The sequence below is a fragment of the Orcinus orca genome, chromosome 5, assembly GCF_937001465.1.
Source record: "Orcinus orca chromosome 5, mOrcOrc1.1, whole genome shotgun sequence".
Classification (NCBI taxonomy): Eukaryota; Metazoa; Chordata; class Mammalia; order Artiodactyla; family Delphinidae; genus Orcinus; species Orcinus orca.
In genome coordinates, this window is record NC_064563.1 from 137,990,816 (window position 1) to 138,006,146 (window position 15,331).

A 15,331-nucleotide genomic window follows, 5' to 3' on the forward strand; every position below is an offset into this window, starting at 1 on the left:
GAGATGGCTTTAGAAAATCTGTCAGTAAGTACGTCTCATATGCCAAGCAGTGTTCTAGATACTTATCATTCTTTACAACAACTATTATAAAACAGGTACTGGTATTATCCTTCATTTTACAGATGAAGAAACCAAGGCACCAAGAGATTACACTTTGCCCAAAGTCAACCAGCTAATAACGTAGAAGTGGTGTTAAAACTGAGGCAGTCTAATTGCAGAGCCCTACTCTTAATCATGACACTTTGCAGTCTTTTTTTTTTTTAATTTATTTATTTAATTTAGGCTGTGTTGGGTCTTCCTTATGGTGCGCAGGCTTCTGATTGTGGTGGCTTCTCTTGTTGCAGAGCACGGGCTGTAGGCGCGCGGGCTCAGTAGTTGTGGCTCATGGACTCTAGAGCACAGGCTCAGTAGTTGTGGCGCAGGGGCTTAGTTGCTCTGCGGCATGTGGGATCTTCCCAGACCAGGGCTCGAACCCGTGTCCCCTGCATTGGCAGGCGGATCCTTAACCACTGCGCCACCAGGGAAGCCCCACTTTGCAGTCTTGAGGCGGAGTGATTGTGTCTGGCTCCAGGTCTTCACTCACTGCTGCCAGACCTTACCTCTGGTCCTGGGACGTGTGGAAGGGGCAGGAACTGGGCTGTTTAACCCGCTGAGAAGCTGGGGAGGCCCCGGCTCAGCCTGACCTAGAAACAGCTGTGTTTCCAGTGCAAAACAGCAATAAAGTTAAAGTGCGTCGTAATATCACCAATAAATATAAACAAGAGAGAAAAGGCATCTAGCCATTTGAGTTCAGCAGAAAATAAGATCCAAGTGGGAAAAAAATGTCACCTTAAATCCTCACCTGGAGAAACAATTCGGGCTGCCCAGAAAAAGGAAAGAAAGAAGAAAACAATGCTGGGCGGCTGAATGAGAAGTGGCCCACGTGCTCACATTGATACAAGTGTTAGCACCAGAACTGTAAAGCCAAAAATAGAACCTTTGGAAGCAGCGGCTATCTCGGGGAACTCCTTTTTGGAGAATTCTCAGCTTTAAAAACTGCTTTTACCCATGACAATAGGGTTCCTAAGGTAGAGCAGCAAGGAAGCTCTCCTACGGACTGAATATTTTATAAATAACATGCAGAATTAAGTAGGAAGTCCTGTATTCTACTTTCTCCACCCCTACCCCAGGCATTTTTTTTTTAATTCAAATAAGCTAAGAAACATTATACCATATTACTCTACACTGAATACAAACAGATGTTTGGTCCCATAGTTATTTGCTTTGGGTTTTTTTTTTTTTAACTGAATATTTGGGTTAGAAAACTGGTATTTTTGCCCCTTTTTCCAAAATCATTGTTAAGACCCTACATACTCATTTCTGTGATTTCGAAAAAGCAACATTAAGGTCCAATGTTTTACTCCTTAGGCAGTATATTATGCAATCAAAATAGGATAAGGTCTCTGACAGAACCTTATTTGACTTATTGTAATGAAAATAATTTCCTACTAGTGAATGTAATTGTCCTCATATTGATCTCCTGTTGCTCATAAAATAGTGAGGGTAACTTCTAAAGATAAGTAGAATCATTCTGGTGATTTTGACTAATCCTTTTGGTCAGAATTAAAATAAAATGCAAGCATTAAAAACACGGGTGTAATAAATCTCTGAAATTTTTTAACAGCGGAATTCTATATTCTCATGTGCATGTTTGTGAATATTAAAGTGAAATTTATACAAAAGAAAACTCTAGGACTTTAATAAAATTAATTGTTGCTGTAAATAATCATTTCCTTAATTTTCTCGTCATGTATCTATGGAGCTTTTAAATGGCTAAACACAGCAGCCAGTTTTACTTGCTGTAGAAACCATCTAAGGCTCTGTTTTTTATCTCCTTGTCCCTATGCTGAATAAGTACTGCTTAGTTTAGAGATTTTTTTCAGAGTGCTAAATTCATATTGATTGCACCCTTTGCTTTCAATTTTAAATAATAAACCTAAGTCAAATTATTTCTAATAATTACATGACTTCCTGAGTGATGAAGTCTGTCAATCACTTTCTAATTCAAAGTAGCTCTAAAAATTTAAACTGTAGGCTTTATTAGGATTCCTTATTGGTCTTAACTGCTATTATTAGGGGAAAAAGAAGAAGCTAAACAGGCACAAAAGACTAAGAACTTGAATTATAGCACCTACTGCTTCCTCAGAGTTAAAGTTTAGAGACCATTTTTCCAGACTCTTAGACTAAGAATAAAGTGAAGAAATGTCTGTGCCGTGTGTTAGTCTGACCGGGTCAGAGGCGGGGGCTTTGTTCTGGTAGAGTGTTTGGTGTCTTTAGGGGTTGATTTAGTTCCACTGAATTAAACTTTATGACTTTCCTGCAGGTGGATGAAAGCCAAACTGGAGAACCGGGTTGGCTTGGAGGAGAATTAAAAGGAAAGACAGGATGGTTCCCTGCAAACTACGCAGAGAAAATCCCAGAAAACGAGGTTCCTGCCCCAGTCAAACCAGTGACTGATGCTGCCTCCACCCCTGCACCCAAACTGGCTCTACGTGAGACCCCTGCTCCTTCCGCGGTGACCTCTGCAGAGCCCTCCACGACCCCCAACAACTGGGCCGACTTCAGCTCCACGTATGTGTAGGATGCTACTTCTGATGATTTTTGAAATCCCAGCTTAGTGATCTTTTAAGTGTTGTTATAGTCTTGGGTTGTACCTCTGAGTAATTTTCATGGCCACTTTCTCTGGTCTTCTGGCAAATTGTGGATTGCATTCTCTGACCTGGATTTAACTATATCATTGCTCAACAGTGATTTGCCCTGGAATAAAGTTAAGCCTATGACCCTTGTTTTGTTCAATAATTTGTCTGTATCTTACATTCTTGTGGAAGAAATGGAGAACTACAGTTTCCTAATAATGTGCTTGACACCCATGACAGCAAATATTTAGAGTCATTTCCTGCACGGAAATAGCACTTTTTTTTTCCTGGACAGAAACAGAAATTGAATTTAGTCATGTGGTTTTGAATAAGATAGAAAGCTGTTTCCTGTGAAGCTTTTCTCTTTCATCAGTCCTGTACAAACGTACACCAGAGCGAAGAGATGTGTACTCTTGGCCACTGTTCGTGCTATGCCTTTGGTCATCAAGAAATGGCATTAAAAACAGTGTGTAAGCAGAGGTTTGAAAGCAGAGATGAAGCCGCTGTCCACGCTTCCAGTTATAGGACTGGTCTAGGTGTGCAGTAGTCTAAAAATATTTTATACTGGCTTTCAAGTAAAAGGGACGTAAGAAGTGTTTAAAATTTGTTTTCAAGTCTGATCATCTTTCAGAAGAAACAAATTGAAGGCAAGGAGTCAGGGCTTAATGTTGGAGAAAGACCAGGTGGAGGAAATAGAGGAAAGAGAGGTGAGTGATGACCAAAGGCAGGAGGAAGTAGAGGGAAGGATGTAAGGAATAGCAAGTTTTTCATACTTACATTTTCACATAAATGGTTGAAAGTGCTAAAGAAGGTCCTCCCTAACTAATCTCTGCTAAAAAGTAGTCTTTTATTAGATGATTGAAAACAAGTTGAAATTCTCCTCTCGATTTTTTTTCTTAATTGAAGTATAGTTGATTTATAATATTGTGTTAATTTCAGGTGTACAGCAAAATGATTCAGTTATATATCAGTAAGTCCCCTCATACGAACCTTCAAGTTGCGAACTTTCAAAGACGTGAACGTGCGTTCGCATGTCCAATCACATAAGTCAGTTCACGCGTCTGGCGTACATTGTCACATGGTTGTGTTTTTGTGTACTTTACTATACTGTACTGTATAGAGTACAGTAGTACAGTATCTTTATTTCAACCCCAGGATGTCGGGAAGCAAGCGTAAAAGCAGCAGTAATGTAGCTGGTACTGAACTGTACTTTTCAAGGTATTATATTGTAAGATTAAAAATGTTTTATTTATTTTTATGTTGGTTTTTTATGTATTATTTGTGTGAAAAGTATTATAAACCTATTACAGTACAGTACTATATAGCCGATTATGTTAGTTGGGTACCTAGGCTAACTTTGTTGGACTTATGAACAGATTGGACTTTCGAATGCGCTCTTGGAACAGAACTTGTTCATATGTAGGGGACTTACTGTATATATTTTTTCATATTCTTTTCCATTATAGGTTATTACATGACATTATAGTTCCCTGTGCTATATAGTAAATCCTTGTTGCCTATCTTTTTTGTGTATAGTAGTTTGTATTCCCTTGTCCTGATTTTGATTGAAAAGTTCTGACTTGGGCTTCCCTGGTGGCGCAGTGGTTGAGAGTTCGCCTGCCGATGCAGGGGACACGGTGTTCGTGCCCCGGTCCGGGAAGATCCCACATGCCGCGGAGCGGTTGGGCCTGTGAGCCATGGCTGCTGGGCGTGCGCGTCCGGAGCCTATGCTCCGCAATGGGAGAGGCCCGCGTACCGCAAAAAAAAAAAAAAAAAAAGTTCTGACTTTTGAAACTAAAGCTTACACTAAAATTTTAAGAAGACAAGTGCTGTGTTTTCCAGGATTTTGTTTTGCTGTGGATCCAGTCAGTGTTACTCTCTTGCTCGATAAATGTGTGGTCTGCAACTCTCCTGCTATAATTCCAGGCTTCTTATTTTCCAAACCCTGAATCAGGATGTGCCATCTATCAAAGGAAATATTCTAATTTTCAGATTTGTTTATGTCTTATAAAGATTTTTAAAAAGTCAATTGAATTTAAATCTGCACTGACACAGATGTGTTTATTTAAAATTATAAAATCGCAAAATTAAAACCATCCCTGATATCAGGACAACAGGTTGCTGTAAGGATACCACTGGTAGTTACCATGGTATCCAAGCACATGGCCTGGTGCTTGCTGTGTGATGATGGGACAGAGAGATGCACCAGCCGCTGGGCTGGCATGTTTTCATATGTGGTGCGAAACTTCTTTTTGCTTATTTAGGATTGTCGTTACAAATGAAGATAATGATCACGAGAGGATGTTTCTCTGGTGCTTTCTCGTTGCAAAGTACTTCTCTATGTGGTATTTCATGTGACCCTCACAACTAACGAGAGTGGCACAATATTGTTCCCATTTTATCAACGAAGAAATCAAGATTCAGAGAAACGACTAGAATTTGCCTGAGACCCATTGCTAGTGTGTGACGGTCAGACCCAAACCCAAGTCCAGTGCTCTTTCCCCCCTCCTTGTTCTTAAACAAGCCCCAGGCACATCCTGGGTGTATGTTTATGGGGGGAGAAATGTCGGTGCATCAGGAAGTCCTTGCCACTCACGGTGGCGTGCTTCGCCTTCCAGGTGGCCCACCAGCACGAACGAGAAACCAGAAACCGACAACTGGGATGCATGGGCAGCCCAGCCCTCCCTCACCGTTCCGAGCGCCGGGCAGTTGAGACAGAGATCAGCCTTCACTCCAGCCACAGCCACGGGCTCCTCTCCATCTCCTGTTTTAGGCCAGGTAACAGCATCGATGGGAGCAGGGAGGACCTCAAGTGCCTGTGTGGGGCGGACAGATTCAGCCAGTGCTTGTTGTCAATGTCATTTAGGAGTAAAGCCTCATTATATGCATCTGGGTCAGCTGGCAGGGCGGGATCCAGTTCACATTTTCCCAGTAGAGGGAATAGTGACAGTTCAGAGGATGGAGTTCAGACATTTGAACTCCATCTTGAACAGTAGGTAAGGGCTTCTTAGGAAACGGAGAGGGCTGGCATGTCAGACAGAAAATACTGTGAGGGTGTCACAGCATTTTTAATCAGCTCTACTCCAGTATAAAATAAAAAGATAAAAAGAAAATAATGTGAGGAGAGGCTTTAGGTAGGAGGTCAGAGAGTGTTTCAGCAAAGTCGTGGGTCAATCCATTTGGCTAGACCATTGAATATTTACCCAAAAAGATAGACCGATTACAGATTAATGGGAAGCTCTTAAATGCCTTGCTAAGAAAGTAATTTCTGAAAGGATAATAAGTAAAGGAATTTATTCCCTTATTTATTTACTTAATAAATAAAGGAATGAAATTTCTATAAATAGTCAAACCAAACAGTGAAATTGCCCATCTGGCAGGCATTTGGGGTCAGGGACAGTTTCTGCTCGGGGAACAGCCAGAGTGAACACAGGCTCCGGGCAGATTCACGTGGAGGGTGGTGTGTCCAGGAAGATTCGAGTCGGGGACACAGGGGCACTGACAACAGTTGAAGAGGGTGGAGCCCCAGTGCCTGTGGGAGCAAAAAGGAAAGGAAAGGTCTGGGACTGAGAAAAAGATTTGACTTTACAGGGGAACAAGGAAGGCAGAAAGAGAAATTGATTTTTAGCGAAAAGAAGTTGGGTTTTAGACGTGTTAATTTTAAGGTGAGAGGGGGACAGCCAGGTCATTCTGTCTGGCAGGAATTGGGACATAGATCAGATCTCAGGAAATGAGTGAGCTCTTCAAAGGAGAGAGAGTGCACGAAGATGGAAATTGCACAGAGCGTGTGTCTTCTCTGACCTGGAAGTAGGGCAGCTCCTGAGAGGAGCTGTTCCTTTTCTTTGCATCTGTCCCAGCTCAGCAGGTGGCACAAGTGTCATGCTCAGCCGTGGTGACTCTGGTGGAGGAGGGCTCAGGACCAGGAAAATGAGGTGAAGTTGAAGGCTGTTTCCAGAAAGCGGGGGTGGTGGTGCTCATATTATTAAAGGCGGTGGTCCGGGCAAAGAGGCAAGTAGAACATATCTGTGAACCTAAGTGGGAGAAGCATTAAAAGCACAGAAAAGAAGACAGGCTTCTTTTTCTTCTGGGAGAGGAAGGGTGAAGAGAGGTTGGAGAAAGAGGGAAAGGAGTTCAGGTTGTGCTCTGGGCAGCTTTTTCAGGAGGGGCGCCCGAGGGCCTTCGGAGCATGCATAAAAGGAATCGCGTAAAGAACGATGAAGCCTGACGTGGCTGAATTTAACCTGAACGTGTAACTGGTCATCACACATTATCTTGGCTTTCTCCAGCAATACTGCACAGTTTGGGACTAGAAATAATAATAGTAACATAAGCCACCCCTGTTAAGATTATTACTCTCATAGCTGCTCTAAAGATAAATCCTGTTACACTTTCTTAACCACCTTTTGAAGAAAGTGTCTCTGTTTTAGAGATGTGGAAACTGAGGCCTGGAGAGATTAAACAGTTGTCCAAGGTCACACAATTAGTAAGTGACAGACTTGGAATTCAAACCCAGAGTCCGTGTTCTGCCTGATTCCATGCTGGTTATTCAGGCGTCTCCACGTGGAAAGATGGACAGGGCAGGTGCAGCAGAGATTTCTCGGGGTGAGAGGTTATGAAATACTGGAGCCCAGGTGAAATGGCAGAGACTAAACGGAAGTGATGGAGAGGACTGGGCAACACAGAAGCACTGAGATCCACGGCTCCGGTGTGAGGCTCCCTGCAAGCACGAGGTGGGGACACGGTGGGCAGAGACTCTGTGGTCCTGGGGGGCGTTTGGAATCCAGAGACCCCTCCTCAGTTCTGAAGACTGGGTGGAGTGTACAGTCGAGATGGAAAGAAATAGGGATGTCATAGGTCTAAGAAGGCGAGAACCCATGGAGACCAACATGGAAGCCGAAACTCTTTGACCTCTCATAAATTCTCCACTTGTCAGACATAATCACAGTTAAATGTCATTATGAAAATATCTTCTACAGGCAAGTCCAAGTTGGTTCTGAATGAACTGTCATTGGGCATTATCCCTTGTTCTTGTCCATTTACGTATATAATTGAAAGTTGATGTTGTTGTATTTTTTAGTACTGTTTTAAGATACTGTAACTGTTTTATGTTACAGTCTTAAAAAAGGTAATAAATGCCTCACCCCACCTTTCCAGCCTCACCTCCTACTCCACCCCTCCATGAGACTAGGCCACATGCACCCCCAGATCGCGCTTCTCCTCCTGGACCTTGCGGGACAGCGTTGCGCGGCCGTGCCCTCCGCCTGGAGTGCCCCTCCTCCGAAGCCCTAGCTACCAAAATCCTTCTCATCCTTCAAGGCTCAGCTCAAACACTGCCTCCTCTGTGAAACTCCCCATGTTGCCCTCAGGCAGCATTAATCCCTCTTTTCTCTCTGTTCCGGCAGTGAATAGTTGGAACCTCTTCTTAGCCTATTTCATTCTGCCGGGTGGTAGGCATAGTTGTTTGTATCTCTTTCTTCCTCATTAATTATGAGTTCCTTGGTAATAATATCATACTGCCCATTTTTATAGTGCTTTCTGGTTAATAAAGTGTTTTAACCTAAATTATTTGGGGGAGCAGAGATGGCATTTTATTCATCTTTGTATATGGTTTGCATATAGATGTATTTATAGTAAATGAGGATTACAGTGGATTTATGCTTGCCAAACCCCTGTTCCTCTAAAAAGGAACTGAAACAAGCCTAATCCAATGCAAGGTGTATTTCCCTGTGTCCACCTAAACTAAGATATCAGTTAATTACCTTTTGAGATTTTATAAGGTTTCTGCTCTGGTATTAATCCCCCACTAAACACCCAAATCCGATTGGAAGTTGGCAGGAGTGGGAGTGCCCTGGGCAACTTGAGACTTAAAATAGAACCCAAACAGAAAAGGCACACAGCCAGGTGCAACAGAATAAACACGACCTCCTGGCTTGTTTAAATAGAGAATTCTAGATGGCCCGACCACGGCTTTGTGAATAGGCTAGCAGATTTTCACCTCCACTTTTGGAAATAAACAGTTACTGAAAACAGTGGAGCATGTGGCACCAGTGCTGTGCTGAGGCAGGGTCCTCTGCGGCTGAGCATGTGCCTGCGTGTGCCCGTCGCAGGGGAGGAGCCGGTGTTCACGTCACCTGAATGGATAACAAATCACAGAGTGATGAGAGGTCCTTTATGTTCTTCCACACAAGGGCGAAAAGGTGGAGGGGCTACAAGCACAAGCCCTGTATCCTTGGAGAGCCAAAAAAGACAACCATTTAAATTTTAACAAAAATGATGTCATCACAGTCCTGGAGCAGCAAGACATGTGGTGGTTTGGAGAAGTTCAAGGCCAGAAGGGGTGGTTCCCCAAGTCCTACGTGAAACTCATTTCAGGGCCCATAAGGAAATCTACGAGGTATGTTTGTATTTATCTGCTTCTATTGGATGAAAACCATGTCAGGCATGAAATTATTGTTTGCACTAGTTAAGATTCATAGGAGTTGCAGGATTGTTTTGTCTTTAAACTGGATCTTTTAACTGCAAAAATTAGGGTACATGGCAACAGGGGAGAGCCTCTTACAGATAAATGGTCATTTTTTTCCTTGCTCATAGAAACCTGTATATCCTGTTTTTCATTGACTTATGCATGAGGGAATTCTACTCTGAGACCTGGAACATTCTTGTGGATTTGTTGGAGATTATGCCCCTCTTCATGCTTAGTATCCAGTACTGTTCCAGACGTACAGGACTACTTAGAGGCCCAAAGCATTTGGGAAAATTTATGGAAGAATGAATTATCTTTTTCATTAGGAAACTTATAGCATGCAACCTTAACATAAAGGTTGTTGTTTAATTGTTCTAACCATGTAGGTGGTCAAAACAAATTATGAGCTTCAAGAAGAAATGAAGAGCAAAATTACTGAATGAGCATCTGTCAGTCATGCTTTGAAATAGACCAATACGTTAGCTGTGTATCCAGCAAAGCAAAGTGCTGACAAACAAGGATGTGAGCTTAGAATCAGGCCTCTGTGGCCCCTTGTGATGTGTTTTGACTTAGCTGAGTGCATCTATTTCAGCTGTAGATTATCAATGCTTTAAATGTTAAACAGTTTTTAAAAAGAAAAGTCAGTGTCATTTGTACTGTTTTCTTTGAGGGTGAAAATTAAAATACTTTCCCCCCTCTTCCAGCATGGATTCTGGTTCTTCAGAAAGTCCTGCTAGTCTAAAGAGAGTAGCTTCCCCAGCAGCCAAGCCGGCCGTGTCAGGAGAAGGTGAGAACCTGACTCAGATCATGTTCTTTAGAAGGTGGAGGGAATCGTGTAATACAGTGAATGTTGGAAATGAAGTTGGATTTCATGTTTAAATAGTTTACATTAATTTACGTTCATTATATTAAACTCTAAGCTAAAATGAGGTTTAGCTCTTCACAAAGTCATAGTACTTTATGGAGACTTTCAAAATACTATAGATATATTGATCATAAAAACTGAATTTTCTAATTATGTTTGATTATGAGCCCTTTGACTCTTGAAAGAGGCCCATCACAGTCACTAAGGACCAAGTTCTCTGAGCATCTCTACAGGTAATTTGTGGTAGTTGCTATTTTTCTGACTTTATACAGGTAAGTATTAAGGCTTAAAGCCATAACTATACAGTTCAGTAAAACTGTCACAGTAACGTCAGTGCCATTTGTACCCCAAATGAAACAGAAGTTTCATTTCTGTGTTCCATGTAAATAACCACAGCAGATTATTTAGGCCTAAAAATTGTATTTTGAGTGTTTATTACACAAATAATTAATTGCTTTATTTCCTCTTCTTCATGACATAATCTTTTCGATTATATATGCCAATATATAGTATAGGTTTAAAAATGAACAAAACCTACATAATTCAGGCTCTAATGGTAAAAATCTCATGTCTTTTCTTCATTTGGTCCAGCCATTATCAGAGTACTAAGTGAAGAATGAGCGCTACCCAAGTTAGACAGGCTTTCCATGTTGAAGTATGAACAGTGTTTGTAGCTAACAGATGTCTACACAACTGTATAGTAGTTTTTCATAGGTTCCTTGAATAAATTCCACGAGGGTGGAATCTTTCGTTCAGTTTGTTTGCCATTATGAGACTTACATTCCTTAGAAACTTTGCCTTATGAAAAATAGAATTATTAAAGCAATTGTTTCAATGGAGACAGCAAGGGTTAAAATTTAATGGTATTTCAGGTAGTAAGAGGAATTTCAGAAGTAAAAATTTTTTTTTGGTTTATAGGTATAGCTGTAAAACTTCATCATCACTGAACAAATCCAGTATTTTATTGTATCCAGTTTTTGCCATTACTGCCAAAACAATCATTAAGATAGTTCTCTTCATACATTTTTTGTCATCTTAATGACTTTATTATCCACTGTTAGGAGAACAGGCAAGAAGGTCTTTTAAACACAGCACGTGTAGTCAGTATTATGTCAGGCAAATTATGTGTGCCTCCCGTCCCCCCAAATTCAGTGTGTTATATCCATTCAGTCTCACTGGAGCACCAGAGTTTGTATCCTGGCTCTCTCACCTAGTGACCATTTACTTTTAGTCATGCCTTAACTCCCTCATCTGTAAAATGGGCATAATAATCACCACTTGAGGTAGGAAATTATTACAAGGCTTATGAGATAATAGTGTAAGCTTTTGGAATAAAGGTCAGTAAACGTCTGCTACTCTTATTTCCTTTTTGCTTCATTTCCTGGATTTATCGATAGTCACTTAAAGCAGTGAGCTTTCTCATCCAAAGGCTGGGTTTTTTTGTTTTTGTTTTTAGCATCTTTATTGGAGTATAATTGCTTTACAATGGTGTGTTAGTTTCCAACAGCTGGGTTGATGAATGTTGATTTGTTTTGAAACATTGTACAGAGAGAGGCCTCTACACTTGAGGCCTCAACAAGTAGGTTACAGATGAACCACACACATCCTTAAAGTTGGGCAACAGAAGAGAGTTAAATTCTAACCTTGGTTGACATTTATTACATCCATTTTGAAATGATTTAGGTATTAGAAATTTGAGGAGAGATTGCTGACTTTCTGGAGGGGTGTGGGAGGGCACTGACATCTGAAATTCTGAGAAAAGATACTTAATTATATTAATGGACCACTTATCAGTACTGTATTAAATGTAATCAGATTTCACGTAAACCAGAAACCAGATTAAATAGATGGTTAATTTGGTTAGCTCTTAAAATATGGGCTTGGGAATTGCCAGTGCCCTGTGTTACATGTCTGGGGAAGAGGGTCTGAGTGGTGAGGAGGCCCCGCATAGCGGTCCTCACGTCTCCCCATTTTCATTGAATCCAGAAGGTCCTCGCAGATGCCTGCGTGCACACAGGGCAAGTAAAGCCACAGTCTTTCCTGTCTCCTTGGTATCTTCTGCTGCAGTGTGAAGTTCAGCTAGAGTTCACACTTCTGAAGTTTCTTAAGCATTTCGAAAGTGACTTCAAACTTTGGATGCATTTTAAGAAAGTGACTTTTAAGTGCAGGAATCACTGGGAAAAGGATTGATTGCCAAGGATCCAATCTGAAATGGCCAAACATGAGCTAAGGAACAAGTAACGGAACAAAATGAAAAGGGAAGGGTCAGAATGTTGAGAAATCCGAAAAAGGAATATATTAATGAAAAAACAATGTCCTTATTCAAGCTGCCAAACTTTGATTTCCTTGTGCGGGAAATCATTTTTCCAGTTTTAACTGTGGAGGTGTGTGTCACCAGTGCTGGAGGGCTAAAGACAGAGAGGCTTCTGTTCTGCCTTGTACATTTGGATGACCTTGTATCTCGGGGTCTGCTGGCCTCAGCCTACAGGTCAGCACAGGGAGGCTGAAGCAGCCCCTTGGAGAGCTGCCCACATTAGCATAAGCATTAGGAGGGTTTGTGTTTTTTGGTGTTTGTTTTAGCTTTCATTAGTGCCTCCTGCAGAGGCTCTTATAATTAGGACTAAATTAATGTAGTCCTCCATACTAAATTAATTTACATTAAGTTCTGCATTTAAGGACTATCATATGAAATTTTAGCAAGAAACACTCCATCCATCATCCATCATAAAATGAACTTTTCCGGTAAATGGTGTTTTTTTGTTTTGTCGTTTTTGGGGGGGAGTTTTTTGCTTTTTGCTTTTTAAAAAATACACAAAGGCCTAGGATAAAATGGACAAAAAGTGGAAATAAGAAACGTATGTTCATCTTTCCGGAAATCTTTTATTCTCTACCTAGTGTAGTGTCTAGAACTTTGTGTCAAGTGATCTTTCTGAGAGTGTGACTTGGTTTCTAAGCCTTAGTAAAGTCAGCTGTTTATAATTCAAAAGAAAAACTTCCTCTGGAATGCACATCCTTCACATTCAGGACAGTAAAGAACATTAATTCTTGTCCTTTACGACTAAATTACATGAATAATCAAATGTAAGAAACTGTGATTTGTCTTTTCCACTTGTTCAGAAAGGCGTGATTATTTTCTGGGATTGGGTAGACACTACTTTTGTCAGCAGTCCACTCTACCTGTTTATACTTGAATGACAAGTAGGTGTCCGTTTTTAACCAAAGAATATATATTTTAAATTTTGTGTTCTAACAGCTTCCTGCCATCTGTGTATATGGCACAATAGGACTTAAATTTTCACCGAGGCACTTGAATAATGAAAAACGTGTCTTACTTAATTTATATAAAGGATATACCATGTCTAAAAGGTTTCTAAAATGGTGACTTGGTATCTTCAAAAGTGAATCACAGATATTTGACGAGGTCACCAAGGAGCCTGGCATGTCAGTGCATCTAACCCAGTGCTCAGCATGACCTAGGTACTCAGTAAATGTTAGCTAAAAGTGAACGTGAAAACCATTTTCATGTAAAAAGAAACCATGGTGTTAAATCGGGGATCACTGTCAGTACTGGTGTTGGTGGACATGCAGTTGGGTTTTTTTTGTTGTTGTTCCTGGTCCTGGGTCTTCACAGGAATTGTCTCCCCGGCTGCAGTTATTGAATTTTTATGTGCAGTCGGGGAATTTGGAGCCCAGGGGGTTCTGTAACTCTGCATTTTATCAGTGACTAGCCTTTCTCTTGAATGGACCTTATCCTAATAATTTCCTTATTCATAATCTTGCTTTTGCAAAGTTGTCTGGGATTTCTGTAAACGATCAAGCTCTCTCCGTATCTCAATATTTCTCCCCACCAGAATTTATTGCCATGTACACTTACGAGAGTTCTGAGCAAGGCGATTTAACCTTTCAGCAAGGGGATGTGATTTTGGTTACCAAGAAAGATGGTGACTGGTGGACAGGAACAGTGGGCGACAAGTCCGGAGTCTTCCCTTCTAACTATGTGAGGCTTAAAGATTCAGAGGTAAACCCACATTAACTGTTTCCTCTCCCTTTCTGTGCAGCGATTCTCTTTTCAGGGAGTCATGATGTTTGCCGGTGGAACATCATTGTTGGGTTTTGCTAAGTTCTGGAACGTGACAGCAAATACAGTGTGACCTGTAATTGTTTGAAATTGTCTATTGGTGCCGCAGGGTCAGCCTTGGCTTCCCAGAAGCAGAAGAACACCCCCCCGGGGCTCAGTGGAGACTGCTCATAATGAGGCTGGTCTGCGTCAGCTGGGATAATACTCAGGATTCATCTCTATTCCTGAATGTAACTGACTTAGGATTCGGAGTAAATATTCTAGATTTAGTCTTCAGGGTCACTGATTTGAGAAACTTCAAGAAAGATACACAGCAATATCTTGCCCATGTAAACAAAAGTATTTTGGTGATACTGGCCCCAGAATATTGGGCAGTAGAGTTTTTAGAATTTGTATTTTTGCCTACACACTAGGAAGACTCAAGATCTAAGAAATTGGTACACTTTGGCTAGAACTTAGTATCTCCGTTGATCAGAGACTGAATTTATTTATTTATTTATTTATTTTTTGAGGTATGCGGGCCTCTCACTGTTGTGGCCTCTCCCACCGTGGAGCACAGGCTCCGGACATGCAGGCTCAGCGGCCATGGCTCAGGGGCCCAGCTGCTCCACAGCATGTGACATCTTCCCAGACCGGGGCACAAACCCGCGTCCCCTGCATCGGCAGGCGGACTCTCAACCACTGCACCACCAGGGAAGCCCCCTGGACTGAATTTATTTTAAATGCTGTTATCCTTACAAATTGGAAGTGGCTCCCCATTGTTGTTAATGGGGCCCTAAAAATTCAGTTGCATGAAGTGGCCTTGAGATAGCACAAGATTAAGGAAATGGTGGTGTGGGCCTACTAGAGTATGGGAGCCTATCTCGTAGTGGCCAATTTCAAGTTAGTGGGAATTTCAGGTTATAGATGTAGTCATTTAACAGACCCATGGCTGCCTGGGGAGCGAAGCTGGGCCTGGTGATAAGCTATGGTAGTTCTTCCATGTCAGCCTTCTCACCTTCCCTGCAGTTCCTAGGAATAGTTTTATTTGCTGTTTTGTTTCTTTTTTTAAGGAATGTCATTGTTGTTTGGGGGGTTTTTGGTTTGTTTTCCCTTGCTTTGGTCTTAAGAGCAGCTTGCTGAAATTCCCCTGGAGGGATTTGCATAAGTGTTTTACCCTTGGAGAATTTGGCAGAAGCTGGAAAGAAAGTACTTCTTTTCTGTAGGACAGTCGTTGTATTGTCCTCTGCAGACCTGGAGAGGGAAAATTC

General features: G+C 41.5%; 1 protein-coding gene across 4 annotated transcripts in view; it reads left to right on the forward strand.

The window, feature by feature from the left end:
- Positions 1 to 15,331, forward strand: part of ITSN1 (intersectin 1) — a 239,470-nt gene that overhangs the window by 154,411 nt on the left and 69,728 nt on the right. For 3 of the 4 annotated variants that reach the window (XM_033418238.2, XM_033418235.2, XM_033418236.2), the window contains 5 exons: positions 2,363 to 2,610; positions 5,294 to 5,453; positions 8,864 to 9,069; positions 9,843 to 9,925; positions 13,855 to 14,021. In XM_033418238.2, coding sequence (XP_033274129.1) covers positions 2,363 to 2,610; positions 5,294 to 5,453; positions 8,864 to 9,069; positions 9,843 to 9,925; positions 13,855 to 14,021 — 864 coding nt within the window. The remainder of the gene's footprint in view (positions 1 to 2,362; positions 2,611 to 5,293; positions 5,454 to 8,863; positions 9,070 to 9,842; positions 9,926 to 13,854; positions 14,022 to 15,331) is intronic. The other variant, XM_033418237.2, reaches the window with a different exon arrangement.